The 17,500-nt window shown below is 48.0% G+C and overlaps 1 protein-coding gene across 1 annotated transcript in view; it reads left to right on the top strand.

The window, feature by feature from the left end:
• LOC129837800 (TGF-beta receptor type-2-like) overlaps positions 1-16,913 on the top strand; it is a 21,959-nt gene extending 5,046 nt beyond the window's left edge. The window contains exons 2-3 of the mRNA XM_055904243.1: positions 14,734-14,861; positions 15,619-16,913. Of these exons, the coding sequence (XP_055760218.1) occupies positions 14,734-14,861; positions 15,619-15,882 (392 nt within the window). The 3' untranslated portion in view covers positions 15,883-16,913. The remainder of the gene's footprint in view (positions 1-14,733; positions 14,862-15,618) is intronic.
• Positions 16,914-17,500: the final 587 nt, after the last annotated feature.

The following is a 17,500-nucleotide window of genomic DNA, read 5'->3' as shown; positions in this document are numbered from 1 at the left end:
TCCTCTGAAATGTCTGTAAAGTTTGTGGTTGCTGTTGTGGTTGCTGTTGTGGTTGTGTGGTTGTGTGTGTGTGTGTGTGTGTGTGTGTGTGTGTGTGTGTGTGTGTGTGTGTGTGTGTGCGTGCGTGCGTGCGTGCGTGCGTGCGTGCGTGCGTGCGTGCGTATGCGTGTGTGTGTGTGTGTGTGTGTGTGTGTCTGTATCTTGGTGGGGGGGGGGGGGGGGGGGGCAAGTCAGCCTATGTATCTTGGACAGTTCCAGTGAAATGGAAACTGGTGGTGGCCTGACTACACCTCTCCTCTTGCCTCTCTTCAAGCCAACAACAGCACGACTAGAGGACAGAAATACAGCCCTGCTGTTGTTGTTGTGGTTCCACCTCTCTCTCTCTCTCTCTCTCTCTCTCTCTCTCTCTCTCTCTCTCTCTCTCTCTCTCTCTCTACCTCTCTCTCTCTCTCTCTCTCTCTACCTCTCTGGACGGCCAGTCAGAGTGGTCAGGACAGGGCCCGTCTAGAAGCAGTGGAGTAGGACAAGGGTGAGGAGAGGACCTGTCAGTCAGCCTGCCAGCGGAGGGAATGGCCCCGGCGGGTGGTATGGGGCAGAGAAGGGCCAGGGAGAGGACCTGTCAGTCAGCCTGCCATGGGAGGAAGGGGAAGTTCCCTGCCTGGCCCCGGGAGACAGAATAGTAGGGTGGGCAGCAGCTGGGAAGCAGGTGGCAGAGCAGGGCTGCCTGGGGAGGAAGGGGAAGTCCCCTGCCTGGCCCTGGGGAGACAGAATAGTAGGGTGGGAAGCAGCTGGGAAGCAGGTGGCAGAGCAGGGCTGCCTGGGCCCTATACAGCCAGACATACCATCCATCTCCACTGGGCTTGAATTACCTACAGCAACAACAGCCACAGCACCAGGTTAGCTACCCCCACAGCAGTATCCCTGGCTACGGAGCCTACTTCCCCTCTCTCTCTCTCTCTCTGTAACTATCTCTCTCTGTAACTCTCTCTCTCTCTCTCTGCAGCTCTCTCTGCAGCTCTCTCTGTAACTCTCTCTCTCTCTCTCTCTGCAGCTCTCTCTGCAGCTCTCTCTGTAACTCTCTGTAACTCTCTCTCTCTCTTTCTCTCTCTCTCTCTCTCTCTCTCTCTCGCTCTCCGTAACTCTCTCTCTCTCTCTGTAACTCTCTCTGCAGCTCTCCAGGCTCTCTCTGGCTTTTCACAAGGTACTGAGTTACTTACTGTGGTTGATGGCCTATACTCCCTGATGAGTTGAAGTATGGAAGTGTGTGTTACTGCCTGAGCACCAATTGGTTCACAGACAAGCTCGTAACTGTGTAGTGCTCAGCACTGACAACACACACATATACACCGAGTGGACAAATCATTAGGAACACCTGGTCTTTCCATGACATAGACTGACCAGGTGAATCCAGGTGAAAGCTATGATCACTTATTGATGTCACTTGCTAAATCCACTTCAATCAGTGTAGATGAAGGGATAGGAGACAGGTTAAAGAAGGATTTTTAAGCCTTGAGGCAATTGAGACATGGATTGTGTATGTGTGCCGTTCAGAGGGTGAACGGGGCAAGACAAAATATTTAAGTGCCTTTGAACGGGGTATGGTAGTAGGTGCCAGGCGCACCGGTTTGTGTCAAGAACTGCAACGCTGCTGGTTTTTTCACACTCAACAGTTTGTAACAAGAATGGTCCACCACCTAAAGGACATCTAGCCAACTTGACACCACTGTGGGGAAACATTGGAGTCAACATGGTCCAGCATCCCTGTGGAACGCTTTAGACACCTTGTAGAATCCATGTCCTGATTTAATTGAGGCTGTTCTGAGGGCAAAAGGGTGTGCAACTCAATATTAGGAAGGTGTTCCTAATGTTTTGTACACTCAGTGTACACTACATGACCAAAAGTATGTGGACACCTGCTCGTCAAACATCTCTTTCCCGAAACATGGGCATTAATATGGAGTTGATCCACCCCTTTGCTGCTATAACAGCTTCCTCTCTTCTGAGAAGGCTTTCCACTAGATGTTGGAACATTGCTGCTATAACAGCCTCCACTCTTCTGAGAAGGCTTTCCACTAGATGTTGGAACATTGCTGCTATAACAGCCTCCACTCTTCTGGGAAGGCTTTCCACTAGATGTTGGAACATTGCTGCTATAACAGCCTCCACTCTTCTGAGAAGGCTTTCCACTAGATGTTGGAACATTGCTGCTATAACAGCCTCCACTCTTCTGGGAAGGCTTTCCACTAGATGGTGGAACATTGCTGCTATAACAGCCTCCACTCTTCTGGGAAGGCTTTCCACTAGATGTTGGAACATTGCTGCTATAACAGCCTCCACTCTTCTGGGAAGGCTTTCCACTAGATGTTGGAACATTGCTGCTATAACAGCCTCCTCTCTTCTGGGAAGGCTTTCCACTAGATGTTGGAACATTGCTGAGGGGGACTTGCTTCCATTCAGCCACAATAGCATTAGTGCACTGATGTTGGGCGATTAGGCCTGGCTCGCAGTCGGCGTTTCAATTCATCCCAAAGGTGTTCGATGTGGTTGAGGTCAGGGCTCTGTACAGGCCAATCAAGTTCTTCCACACCGCTCTCGACAAACCATTTCTGTATGGACCTCGCTTTGTGCACAGGGGCATTGTCATGCTGAAACAGGAAACGGTCTTCCCCAAACTGTTGCCGCAAAGTTTCAAGCACAGAATCATCTAGAATGTGATTGTATGCTGTAGCGTTAAGATTTCCCTTCACTGGAACTAAGGGGCCTAGCCTGAACCATGAAAAACAGCCCCAGACCATTATTCCTCATCCACCAAACTTTACAGTTAGCACTATGCATTGGGGCAGGTAGCGTTCTCCTGGCATCCGCCAAACCCAAATTTGTTCGTTGGACTGCCAGATGGTGAAGTTTGAGTGTTGGAACCGAGGACAGACAATTTTTACGCGCTTGGCGGTCTCGTTCTGTGAGCTTGTGTGGCCTACTACTTCACGGCTGAGCCGTTGTTGCTCCTAGACGTTTCCACTTCACAATAACAGCACTTACAGTTGACCGGGGGCAGCTCTAGCGGGGCAGACATTTGACGAAGTGACTTGTTGGAAAGGTGGCATCCTATGACGGTTCCACGTTGAAATTCACTGAGCTCTTCAGTAAGGCCCATTCTACTGCCAATGTTTGTCTATGGAGATTACATGACTGTGTGCTCGATTTTATACACCTGTCAGCAACGGGTGTGGCTGAAATAGCGGAATCCACTGTATTTATAGTGTATTTATAGTGTATTTATAGTATTTATAGTGTATTTATAGTGTATTTACACTGTATTTATAGTGTATTTATAGTGTATTTATAGTGTATTTATAGTGTATTTATAGTGTATTTATAGTGTATTTACACTGTATTTATAGTGTATTTATAGTGTATTTATAGTGTATTTATAGTGTATTTACACTGTATTTATAGTGTATTTATAGTGTATTTATAGTGTATATAGTATATTTATAGTGTATTTATAGTGTATATAGTATATTTATAGTGTATTTATAGTGTATTTAACCGTGTGGACAGTTGACAATTCTATAACAGTCTCAACTGTCAGGTTTTGAGTTGTGTTTGTGTTGTACAATATTGACAGTTCTCTTCAAGTCTGAACAGGCCTGCAACAATGCTAGATGCTGTCTGCAGAATGCAAGTCCGCCTGTTGTCACTGCTACAATGCTAGATACTGTCTGCAGAATACAAGTCCGCCTGTTGTCACTGCTACAATGTTAGATACTGTCTGCAGAATACAAGTCCGCCTGTTGGCACCGCTACAATGCTAGATACTGTCTGCAGAATGCAAATCCGCCTGTTGTCACTGCTACAATGTTAGACTGCTGTCTGCAGAATGCAAGTCCGCCTGTTGGCAATGCTACAATGCTAGATACTGTCTGCAGAATGCAAGTCCGCCTGTTGTCACTGCTACAATGCTAGATGCTGTCTGCAGAATGCAAGTCCGCCTGTTGGCACTGCTACAATGTTAGACTGCTGTCTGCAGAATGCAAGTCCGCCTGTTGGCACTGCTTCTCTGTCTGCAGCACTGTTGCAACACCACAGCTAATGGTCACATTTAAATATCAGCTAACTAGGTCACAATGTGTTAGCCACAAGCTAAAACCTCCATAATAGCTCCTATAATTGTCACGCCCTGATCTTAGAGAGCCTTTTTTTTTCTCTATTCGGTTAGGTCGGGGTGTGTTTTGGGTGGGCATTCTAGTTTTTCTATTTCTTTGTTGGCCGGGTATGGTTCCCAATAATCAGAGGCAGCTGTCTATCGTTGTCTCTGATTGGGGATCATACTTAGGCAGCCTTTTTTTTCCACCTTTAGTTTGGGGGATCTTGTTTGTGTGTAGTTGCTTTCTTCACTGCATGGAGCTTTACGGTCGTTTTTTTTGTTGTTTTTTCGGTGTCATTTAAATAAAAGTAAAATGTACGCCGACCACGCTGCACCTTGGTCCAATCCATCTCTAAACGATCGTGACAATAACGTTCCCCGGGACTGGGAGAAAGCTCAGTGTCTGGTTGGGTTGTTTCCCATAGTGTTGTTTTCAGGGTTCTGCTCTCTCTCTCTCTCTCTCTGTCTCTCTCTCTCTCTGTCTCTCTCTCTCTCTCTCTCTCTCTCTCTCTCTCTCTCTCTCTCTCTCTCTCTCTCTCTCTGTCTCTCTGTCTCTCTGTCTCTCTGTCTCTCTGTCTCTCTGTCTCTCTGTCTCTCTCTCTCTCTCTCTCTCTCTCTCTCTCTCTCTCTCTCTCTCTCTCTCTCTCTCTCTCTCTCTCTCTCTCTCTCTCTCTGGCCCCAAGACAGAGGTCGGTTCAGACAGGAGACCCATGGAGGTTTCAGACAGACGGACAGATCATCTGAAAAGGAAACCGTCATAAACCTTGCCCCTATGAGTACTTTTATTGGTGGAACTGGTTTTTTACTATGCGGCCGGGCCCCAGTGAGAGGAGAGCAGCTTTGGTCCCTCGTGTGACATCTGTTCCCAAAACCACAGAATTCTTCACATAGCTAACATCTCCCAGGCTTGGACCAGGACCACAGCAGACCACGGCAGGCAGGGAGGGAGTTTGGCAGGGAGGGAGGGTGGCAAGGAGGCAGGCAGGCAGACAGACAGACAGACAGGGAGGGAGACAGACAGACAGACAGGGAGGAAAGCTGTTAATGAGAAGGTTCCTGTGTATAGCCCTGTTTTCCTTGGGTCTGGCTCAGCTAGCTTTAGACTCAGCTGTCCTTGTGCCATCTTTCCCTGTGCTGTGGGCCTCTCCCCCTGTGTACATGACTGGCTCTGTTATCTTTCCCGGTGCTGGGGGCCTCTCCCCCTGTGCTGGGGGCCTCTCCCCCTGTGCTGGGGGCCTCTCCCCCTGTGCTGGGGGCCTCTCCCCCTGTGCTGGGGGCCTCTCCCCCTGTGTACATGACTGTCTCTGCTAGCTTTCCCTGTGCTGGGGCCCTCTCCCCCTGTGTACAGGACTGTCTCTGCTAGCTTTCCCTGTGCTGGGGCCCTCTCCCCCTGTGTACAGGACTGTCTCTGTTATCTTTCCCTGTGCTTGGGGCCTCTCCCCCTGTGTACAGGACTGGCTCTGCTAGCTTTCCCTGTGCTGGGGGCCTCTCCCCCTGTGTACATTACTGTCTCTGCTAGCTTTCCCTGTGCTGGGGCCCTCTCCCCCTGTGTACATGACTGTCTCTGCTAGCTTTCCCTGTGCTGGGGGCCTCTCCCCCAGTGTACAGGACTGTCTCTGCTAGCTTTCCCTGTGCTGGGGGCCTCTCCCCCTGTGTACAGGACTGTCTCTGCTAGCTTTCCCTGTGCTGGGGGCCTCTCCCCCTGTGTACAGGACTGGCTCTGCTAGCTTTCCCTGTGCTGGGGCCCTCTCCCCCTGTGTACAGGACTGTCTATGCTAGCTTTCCCTAAGCTGGGGGCCTCTCCCCCTGTGTACAGGACTGTCTCTGCTAGCTTTCCCTGTGCTGGGGCCCTCTCCCCCTGTGTACAGGACTGTCTCTGCTAGCTTTCCCTGTGCTGGGGGCCTCTCCTCCTGTGTACAGGACTGTCTCTGCTAGCTTTCCCTGTGCTGGGGGCCTCTCCCCCTGTGTACAGGACTGTCTCTGTTATCTTTCCCTGTGCTGTGGCCCTCTCCCCCTGTGTACATGGCTGTCTCTGCTAGCTTTCCCTGTGCTGGGGGCCTCTCCTCCTGTGTACAGGACTGTCTCTGCTAGCTTTCCCTGTGCTGGGGGCCTCTCCCCCTGTGTACAGGACTGTCTCTGTTATCTTTCCCTGTGCTGTGGCCCTCTCCCCCTGTGTACAGGACTGGCTCTCTTTCTCTGTGTAATGTGTTTGAACAGAGCAGAGCTGAACTGGCCTAGAGTATCCTACTCTGTCATCGGTTGCACCAAGGCTCTGGAAACACAGGAAACAGACTTGAAAATATGTTTCTTCACATTTCTGTCAGAACACTCTTATTTTGGCTCCTCATTCAATGGGCTTGGTGCTCAGCAGATCACTCTGTTCTGAATAACTGTTCTCAGGTCAGACCTCAGTGAATAACTGTTCTCAGGTCAGACCTCAGTGAATAACTGTTCTCAGGTCAGACCTCAGTGAATAACTGTTCTCAGGTCAGACCTCGGTGAATAACTGTTCTCAGGTCAGACCTCAGTGAATAACTGTTCTCAGGTCAGACCTCAGTGAATAACTGTTCTCAGGTCAGACCTCGGTGAATAACTGTTCTCAGGTCAGACCTCGGTGAATAACTGTTCTCAGGTCAGACCTCAGTGAATAACTGTTCTCAGGTCAGACCTCAGTGAATAACTGTTCTCAGGTCAGACCTCAGTGAATAACTGTTCTCAGGTCAGACCTCGTGAATAACTTTTCTCAGGTCAGACCTCAGTGAATAACTGTTCTCAGGTCAGACCTCGGTGAATAACTGTTCTCAGGTCAGACCTCAGTGAATAACTGTTCTCAGGTCAGACCTCGGTGAATAACTGTTCTCAGGTCAGACCTCAGTGAATAACTGTTCTCAGGTCAGACCTCGGTGACTAACTGTTCTCAGGTCAGGTTTATTCCATTTCAGCAGAAACGCAGCAGGTCTTCAAATAGAGGCGAACTGAAGGAGCAGAATAAATAACTAGATCCCACAGTCTGGGTCTGTGTCCAGAAACCACCCTGTTTCATACGTAGTGCACTACTTTAGACCAGAGCCCCCATATGCTATATAGAGAATAGGGCACCATTTAGGGGACACACCCTGGGTGTATTCTGTTTAAAAGAAGCAGAAACAGAACAGGAAACAGGACATGTCCACTTGTCAAAAACAGGATGTGTTGGGCTTGTGGAGTCAGCTTCTCTGCAGGGTCCCGGGTCCGATCCCTGCCCTAGCTGGGTTTCCTGTCCGACCGGAACCGGGGTTCCATTCTGGCCTCTCCACTTCCTGTGGGTCCACACAGCGATTCAGGACTCTGACGTACGGAATGACCTTACTGTAACAGGCTCGTACTGTAACTCTGTAACACTCCAGTCAAGGACCTTGTACTTTACTGGTCTAACCAAACTGTTGATGGATCTCTGTGACCTCTCCTGGAGGATACCTCTACCTGACTGGCTGTTCCTGACCTCTGTGACCTCTACCTGACTGGGTGTTCCTGACCTCTGTGACCTCTCCTGGAGGATATAACTCTACCTGACTGGCTGTTCCTGACCCCTGTGACCTCTCCTGGAGGATACCTCTACCTGACTGGGTGTTCCTGACCTCTGTGACCTCTCCTGGACGATACCTCTACCTGACTGGGTGTTCCTGACCTCTGTGACCTCTCCTGGAGGATATACCTCTACCTGACTGGGTGTTCCTGACCTCTGTGACCTATCCTGGAGGATATACCTCTACCTGACTGGGTGTTCCTGACCTCTGTGACCTCTCCTGGAGGATACCTCTACCTGACTGGGTGTTCCTGACCTCTGTGACCTCTCCTGGAGGATATACCTCTACCTGACTGGCTGTTCCTGACCTCTGTGACCTCTCCTGGAGGATATACCTCTACCTGACTGGGTGTTCCTGACCTCTGTGACCTCTCCTGGAGGATACCTCTACCTGACTGGGTGTTCCTGAACTCTGTGACCTCTCCTGGAGGATACCTCTACCTGACTGGCTGTTCCTGACCTCTGTGACCTCTCCTGGAGGATATACCTCTACCTGACTGGGTGTTCCTGACCTCTGTGACCTCTCCTGGAGGATACCTCTACCTGACTGGCTGTTCCTGACCTCTGTGACCTCTCCTGGAGGATATACCTCTACCTGACTGGGTGTTCCTGACCTCTGTGACCTCTCCTGGAGGATACCTCTACCTGACTGGCTGTTCCTGACCTCTGTGACCTCTCCTGGAGGATACCTCTACCTGACTGGCTGTTCCTGATCTCTGTGACCTCTCCTGGAGGATACCTCTACCTGACTGGGTGTTCCTGACCTCTGTGACCTCTCCTGGAGGATATACCTCTACCTGACTGGGTGTTCCTGATCTCTGTGACCTCTCCTGGAGGATACCTCTACCTGACTGGCTGTTCCTGACCTCTGTGACCTCTCCTGGAGGATATACCTCTACCTGACTGGGTGTTCCTGACCTCTGTGACCTCTACCTGACTGGGTGTTCCTGACCTCTGTGACCTCTCCTGGAGGATACCTCTACCTGACTGGGTGTTCCTGACCTCTGTGACCTCTCCTGGAGGATACCTCTACCTGACTGGGTGTTCCTGACCTCTGTGACCTCTCCTGGAGGATATACCTCTACCTGACTGGCTGTTCCTGACCTCTGTGACCTCTCCTGGAGGATATACCTCTACCTGACTGGCTGTTCCTGACCTCTGTGATCTCTCCTGGAGGATATACCTCTACCTGACTGGCTGTTCCTGACCTCTGTGACCTCTCCTGGAGGATATACCTCTACCTGACTGGCTGTTCCTGACCTCTGTGACCTCTCCTGGAGGATACCTCTACCTGACTGGGTGTTCCTGACCTCTGTGACCTCTCCTGGAGGATACCTCTACCTGACTGGGTGTTCCTGACCTCTGTGACCTCTCCTGGAGGATACCTCTACCTGACTGGGTGTTCCTGACCTCTGTGACCTCTCCTGGAGGATATACCTCTACCTGACTGGCTGTTCCTGACCTCTGTGACCTCTCCTGGAGGATATACCTCTACCTGACTGGCTGTTCCTGACCTCTGTGACCTCTCCTGGAGGATACCTCTACCTGACTGGCTGTTCCTGACCTCTGTGACCTCTCCTGGAGGATACCTCTACCTGACTGGCTGTTCCTGATCTCTGTGACCTCTCCTGGAGGATACCTCTACCTGACTGGGTGTTCCTGACCTCTGTGACCTCTCCTGGAGGATATACCTCTACCTGACTGGGTGTTCCTGATCTCTGTGACCTCTCCTGGAGGATACCTCTACCTGACTGGCTGTTCCTGACCTCTGTGACCTCTCCTGGAGGATATACCTCTACCTGACTGGGTGTTCCTGACCTCTGTGACCTCTACCTGACTGGGTGTTCCTGACCTCTGTGACCTCTCCTGGAGGATACCTCTACCTGACTGGGTGTTCCTGACCTCTGTGACCTCTCCTGGACGATTCCTCTACCTGACTGGCTGTTCCTGACCTCTGTGACCTCTCCTGGAGGATACCTCTACCTGACTGGCTGTTCCTGACCTCTGTGACCTCTCCTGGACGATACCTCTACCTGACTGGCTGTTCCTGACCTCTGTGACCTCTCCTGGAGGATATACCTCTTCCTGACTGGGTGTTCCTGACCTCTGTGACCTCTACCTGACTGGCTGTTCCTGACCTCTGTGACCTCTCCTGGAGGATACCTCTACCTGACTGGGTGTTCCTGACCTCTGTGACCTCTCCTGGAGGATATACCTCTACCTGACTGGGTGTTCCTGACCTCTGTGACCTCTACCTGACTGGCTGTTCCTGACCTCTGTGACCTCTCCTGGAGGATACCTCTACCTGACTGGGTGTTCCTGACCTCTGTGACCTCTCCTGGAGGATATACCTCTACCTGACTGGGTGTTCCTGACCTCTGTGACCTCTACCTGACTGGCTGTTCCTGACCTCTGTGACCTCTCCTGGAGGATATACCTCTACCTGACTGGGTGTTCCTGACCTCTGTGACCTCTCCTGGAGGATACCTCTACCTGACTGGGTGTTCCTGACCTCTGTGACCTCTCCTGGAGGATACCTCTACCTGACTGGCTGTTCCTGACCTCTGTGACCTCTCCTGGAGGATACCTCTACCTGACTGGGTGTTCCTGACCTCTGTGACCTCTCCTGGAGGATATAACACACTGCCCTGTGAATCCTATTCCTTTAGATTGGGTCATTTTTGCATGAGCTCAGTCTTATATCTTATATCTGGTGTTCTGCTTGTCTCTACTGAAGGTCTTCAGTCTGTTCCCTTGTGTCTCCCTTCACTGGTTCTAGATCAGCTGTTAGTTAACACTATGAACCTGAACACAGACAGCACTACATACTGTGGGATCTGTTCCTAGATCAGCTGTTAACACTATGAACCTGAACACAGACAGCACTACATACTGTGGGATCTGTTCCTAGATCAGCTGTTAACACTATGAACCTGAACACAGACAGCACTACATACTGTGGGATCTGTTCCTAGATCAGCTCTTAACAGTATGAACCTGAACACAGAAAGCACTACATACTATGAAACCATCATATTTTGCAGCTGTTGTGAGTTCAGTTTCATGAGGTCTGGACGATATCCCAGAACTTTGTTTTTTATACTCTTTGGCCCGGGCGGAATGATCTTTCAATTTCCTCGACTGTTTTTCAGAGTGATAACATAATAAAACAAATTAGAGTTGTAATGTTCTGAATGGGTGTGGGTTTCTGAGGTTTTGGAGCCTAATTACTTGTTAGGGAAAGTTTGTTGATTCCAGTAATGATCACAAGAGAAGTGCCAAGCCACAGCTTTGTTCCCAAACAAGAATTATCAAAACACATTTTATATTCTCCATATTCAGCACGTCTGTTGCCAGTGCCTTAAATCTATCGCCTACTGTAACGTAACATTAAAACTCTCTGTATTAACTATATCCCCTACTGTAACAGCTCTCTGTATTAACTCTATCCCCTACTGTAACAGCTCTCTGTATTACCTCTGTCCCCTACTGTAACAGCTCTCTGTATTACCTCTATCCCCTACTGTAACAGCTCTCTGTATTACCTCTGTCCCCTACTGTAACAGCTCTCTGTATTACCTCTATCCCCTACTGTAACAGCTCTCTGTATTAAATTGATCCCCTACTGTAACAGCTCTCTGTATTAAATCGATCCCCTACTGTAACAGCTCTCTGTATTAACTCTATCCCCTACTGTAACAGCTCTCTGTATTAACTCTATCCCCTACTGTAACGTAACATTACAACAGCTCTCTGTATTAACTCTGTCCCCTACTGTAACAGCTCTCTGTATTACCTCTATCCCCTACTGTAACAGCTCTCTGTATTAACCCTATCCCCTACTGTAACAGCTCTCTGTATTAACTCTATCCCCTACTGTAACATAACATAACAGCTCTCTGTATTACCTCTATCCCCTACTGTAACAGCTCTCTGTATTAACTCTATCCCCTACTGTAACAGCTCTCTGTATTAACTCTGTCCCCTACTGTAACAGCTCTCTGTATTAACTCTATCCCCTACTGTAACAGCTCTCTGTATTACATCTAACCCCTACTTTAACAGCTCTCTGTATTAACTATATCCCCTACTGTAACAGCTCTCTGTATTACCTCTATCCCCTACTGTAACAGTCTCTGTATTAACTCTATCCCCTACTGTAACATAACATAACAGCTCTCTGTATTACCTCTATCCCCTACTGTAACAGCTCTCTGTATTAACTCTATCCCCTACTGTAACAGCTCTCTGTATTAACTCTATCCCCTACTGTAACAGCTCTCTGTATTAACTCTATCCCCTACTGTAACAGCTCTCTGTATTAACTCTATCACCTACTGTAACAGCTCTCTGTATTAACTATATCCCCTACTGTAACAGCTCTCTGTATTAACTCTATCCCCTACTGTAACAGCTCTCTGTATTACCTCTATCCCCTACTGTAACATAACATTACAACAGCTCTCTGTATTAAATCGATCCCCTACTGTAACAGCTCTCTGTATTAACTCTATCCCCTACTGTAACAGCTCTCTGTATTACCTCTATCCCCTACTGTAACAGCTCTCTGTATTACCTCTATCCCCTACTGTAACAGCTCTCTGTATTAACTATATCCCCTACTGTAACAGCTCTCTGTATTAACTATATCCCCTACTGTAACATAACATTACAACAGCTCTCTGTATTAAATCGATCCCCTACTGTAACAGTCTCTGTATTAACTCTATCCCCTACTGTAACATAACATAACAGCTCTCTGTATTACCTCTATCCCCTACTGTAACAGCTCTCTGTATTAACTCTATCCCCTACTGTAACAGCTCTCTGTATTAACTCTATCCCCTACTGTAACAGCTCTCTGTATTAACTCTATCCCCTACTGTAACAGCTCTCTGTATTAACTCTATCCCCTACTGTAACAGCTCTCTGTATTAACTATATCCCCTACTGTAACAGCTCTCTGTATTACCTCTATCCCCTACTGTAACAGCTCTCTGTATTACCTCTATCCCCTACTGTAACAGCTCTCTGTATTACCTCTATCCCCTACTGTAACAGCTCTCTGTATTACCTCTATCCCCTACTGTAACAGCTCTCTGTATTACCTCTATCCCCTACTGTAACAGCTCTCTGTATTACCTCTATCCCCTACTGTAACAGCTCTCTGTATTACCTCTATCCCCTACTGTAACAGCTCTCTGTATTAACTCAATCAATCAATCAATCAATTTTATTTTATATAGCCCTTCGTACATCAGATAATATCTCGAAGTGCTGTACAGAAACCCAGCCTAAAACCCCAAACAGCTAGAATGCAGGTGTAGAAGCACGCATTAACTCTAACCCCTACTGTAACAGCTCTCTGTATTAACTCTATCCCCTACTGTAACAGCTCTCTGTATTACCTCTATCCCCTACTGTAACATAACATTACAACAGCTCTCTGTATTAAATCGATCCCCTACTGTAACAGCTCTCTGTATTAACTCTATCCCCTACTGTAACAGCTCTCTGTATTACCTCTATCCCCTACTGTAACAGCTCTCTGTATTACCTCTATCCCCTACTGTAACAGCTCTCTGTATTAACTATATCCCCTACTGTAACAGCTCTCTGTATTAACTATCTCCCCTACTGTAACATAACATTACAACAGCTCTCTGTATTAAATCGATCCCCTACTGTAACAGCTCTCTGTATTAACTCTATCCCCTACTGTAACAGCTCTCTGTATTAACTCTATCCCCTACTGTAACAGCTCTCTCAGCTCTCTGTTAGGGTTAGAATCAGAGCAGGCGGTCAGTCCTGTTAGGGTTAGAATCAGAGCAGGTGGTCAGTCCTGTTAGAACCAGAGCAGGTGGTCAGTCCTGTTAGAATCAGAGCAGGCGGTCAGTCCTGTTAGAATCAGAGCAGGCGGTCAGTCCTGTTAGGGTTAGAATCAGAGCAGGCGGTCAGTCCTGTTAGAATCAGAGCAGGTGGTCAGTCCTGTTAGAATCAGAGCAGGCGGTCAGTCCTGTTAGGGTTAGAATCAGAGCAGGTGGTCAGTCCTGTTAGAACCAGAGCAGGTGGTCAGTCCTGTTAGAACCAGAGCAGGTGGTCAGTCCTGTTAGAGTCAGAGCAGGCGGTCAGTCCTGTTAGAGTCAGAGCAGGTGGTCAGTCCTGTTAGAATCAGAGCAGGTGGTCAGTCCTGTTAGAATCAGAGCAGGTGGTCAGTCCTGTTAGAATCAGAGCAGGTGGTCAGTCCTGGTTAGCAGATGTTAATGTGAGTGGATTTCACATGTTATTTGTCACGTACACACGTGGTTAGCAGATGTTAATGGGAGTGTAGCGAAACGCTTTTGACCTGACAGATGAAGGCTGTGGTTTGTGGTGTCGATTTGTTTGGCTGTGTTTGTTTGTGTTACAGATGTAAGTTGATCAGTTGTCTCTCTCTCTGTGTGTTCCAGAGGTGATCTAATTGGTTGTCTCTCTGTGTGTGTTCCAGAGGTGATCTAATTGGTTGTCTCTCTCTGTGTGTTCCAGAGGTGATCTAATTGGTTGTCTCTCTCTGCGTGTTCCAGAGGTGATCTAATTGGTTGTCTCTCTCTCTGTGTTCCAGAGGTGATCTAATTGGTTGTCTCTCTCTCTGCGTGTTCCAGAGGTGATCTAATTGGTTGTCTCTCTCTCTGCGTGTTCCAGAGGTGATCTAATTGGTTGTCTCTCTGTGTGTTCCAGAGGTGATCTAATTGGTTGTCTCTCTGTGTGTTCCAGAGGTGATCTAATTGGTTGTCTCTCTCTCTGCGTGTTCCAGAGGTGATCTAATTGGTTGTCTCTGTGTGTGTTCCAGAGGTGATCTAATTGGTTGTCTCTCTGTGTGTTCCAGAGGTGATCTAATTGGTTGTCTCTCTCTCTGTGTGTTCCAGAGGTGATCTAATTGGTTGTCTCTCTGTGTGTTTGAGGTGATCTAATTGGTTGTCTCTCTCTTTCTGTGTGTTCCAGAGGTGATCTAATTGGTTGTCTCTCTCTCTCTGTGTTCCAGAGGTGAAGGACTATGAGCCTCCATATGGCTGTAAAGTTCAGATGCATCCTGGTGTGGAGAGTATGAAGGATCACCTCCTCAGAGACAGAGGAAGACCTGAGATCCCAGACAGCTGGGTCAACCACCAGGTACACACACACACCTACCTACCTACCTACCTACCTACCTACCTACCTACCTCCCTCCCTACCTACCTACCTACCTACCTACCTACTGTACCTCCCTACCTGCTGTACCTACCTACCTACTGTACCTACCTACCTACCTACCTACCTACCTACCTACCTCCCTACCTACCTACTGTACCTACCTACCTACCTACCTACCTACCTATCTACCTACCTACTGTACCTACCTACCTACTGTACCTACCTACCTACTGTACCTACCTACCTGCTGTACCTACCTACTGTACCTACTGTACCTACCTACCTGGATTACCTATCTATCTATCGATCTATCGATCTATCGATCTATCGATCTATCGATCTATCGATCTATCTATCTATCTATCTATCTATCTATCTATCTATTTATCTACCTACCTACCTACCTACTGTACCTACCTACCTGCTGTACCTACCTACCTACCTACCTACCTACCTACCTACCTACCTACCTACCTACCTACTGTACCTACCTACCCGCTGTACCTACCTACCTACCTACCTACCTACCTACCTACCTACCTACCTACCTACCTACCTACCTACATACCTGCCTACCTACTGTACCTACCTACCTACCTATCTCTCTTCCTTTCTCTCTCTCTCTCTCTCTCTCTCTCTTTCTCATTCACTCACACACATCAAATCAAATCCTCTGTGTATGTCTCAGTGCTCAGTAGATAGGTTATAATTCTCTGTTGTCTACCTCCTCCTACAGGGCATAGCCATAGTGTGCGGCTCCATAGAGGAGTGTTGGGACCACGACCCGGAGGCCAGGCTCACAGCCCAGTGTGTTGCCGAACGCTTCAGCGAGATAGAAGACGAGATGGAGAAACTGTCCAGCCGCAGCAGCTCCGACGAGAAGATACCAGCGGAGGAACAGAAGATACCGACGACACCCGGAGAAGAGCGACAGATGATAGCGGAACAGATAGAAGAGGGGAAAGTAGCGGCGGAGAGCTCTGTGAGCGATGAGAAGTGAGGGAAGGGGGGGGGAGAGAGGACGTGGAACCCGAGGACTAGAACGTCAGTATGTCACAAACACACAACTCATGTTGCTATGGGAACTAAACAACCACACCCAAACAAACAGCCCACACCTGGAAGATAGCCAGGACAGTGGATGTACTGTATTACTGTACTGTACTGCTGATACTCTTCTGTGTTGTATTACCAGAATGCATACAGTATTTATACTGTATAAAATAAGTATGTACAGTTTACAGTATTTGGATGTACTGTACTGTATTGGAGGTTTCCCCACTGAAGATAGCTCTCCCTTTGACTGAGAGGACAGGACAGGACAATGGAAGAGATTATCACCAAAAACTGAGATTACAGGACATGACAATGGAAGAGATTATAACCAAAGACTGAGATTACAGGACATGACAATGGAAGAGATTATAACCAAAGACTGAGATTACAGGACATGACAATGGAAGAGATTATCACCAAAGACTGAGATTACAGGATATGACAATGGAAGAGATTATAACCAAAGACTGAGATTACAGGACATGACAATGGAAGAGATTATAACCAAAGACTGAGATTACAGGACATGACAATGGAAGAGATTATAACCAAAGACTGAGATTACAGGACATGACAATGGAAGAGATTATCACCAAAGACTGAGATTACAGGACATGACAATGGAAGAGTTTATCACCAAAGACTGAGATTACAGGACATGACAATGGAAGAGATTATAACCAAAGACTGAGATTACAGGACATGACAATGGAAGAGATTATAACCAAAGACTGAGATTACAGGACATGACAATGGAAGAGATTATAACCAAAGACTGAGATTACAGGACATGACAATGGAAGAGATTATAACCAAAGACAATAGCACTTTATCTGAGATGATAGCTATGCATACCAGAGGGTGGGTTAATGCAGCACCACATACAAGTCTAATATGTATACAGTCTATGGTTCTGGGGTAATGTAGTCTAACATGTTGGGGGAGTGGGGTAATGTAGTCTAACATGTTGGGGGAGTGGGGAATGTAGTCTAACATGTTGGGGGAGTGGGGTAATGTAGTCTAACATGTTGGGGGAGTGGGGTAATGTAGTCTAACATGTTGGGGGAGTGGGGTAATGTAGTCTAACATGTTGGGGGAGTGGGGTAATGTAGTCTAACATGTTGGGGGAGTGGGGTAATGTAGTCTAACATGTTGGGGGAGTGGGGTAATGTAGTCTAACATGTTGGGGGAGTGGGGTAATGTAGTCTAACATGTTGGGGGAGTGGGGTAATGTAGTCTAACATGTTGGGGGAGTGGGGTAATGTAGTCTAACATGTTGGGGGAGTGGGGTAATGTAGTCTAACATGTTGGGGGAGTGGGGTAATGTAGTATAACATGTTGGGGGAGTGGGGTAATGTAGTCTAACATGTTGGGGGAGTGGGGTAATGTAGTCTAACATGTTGGGGAGTGGGGTAATGTAGTCTAACATGTTGGGGGAGTGGGGTAATGTAGTCTAACATGTTGGGGGAGTGGGGTAATGTAGTCTAACATGTTGGGGGAGTGGGGTAATGTAGTCTAACATGTTGGGGGAGTGGGGTAATGTAGTCTAACATGTTGGGGGA

This window comes from Salvelinus fontinalis, chromosome 38, assembly GCF_029448725.1.
Source record: "Salvelinus fontinalis isolate EN_2023a chromosome 38, ASM2944872v1, whole genome shotgun sequence".
In the NCBI taxonomy this organism is placed as follows: Eukaryota; Metazoa; Chordata; class Actinopteri; order Salmoniformes; family Salmonidae; genus Salvelinus; species Salvelinus fontinalis.
This window is presented reverse-complemented; position numbering and strand designations above follow the sequence as displayed.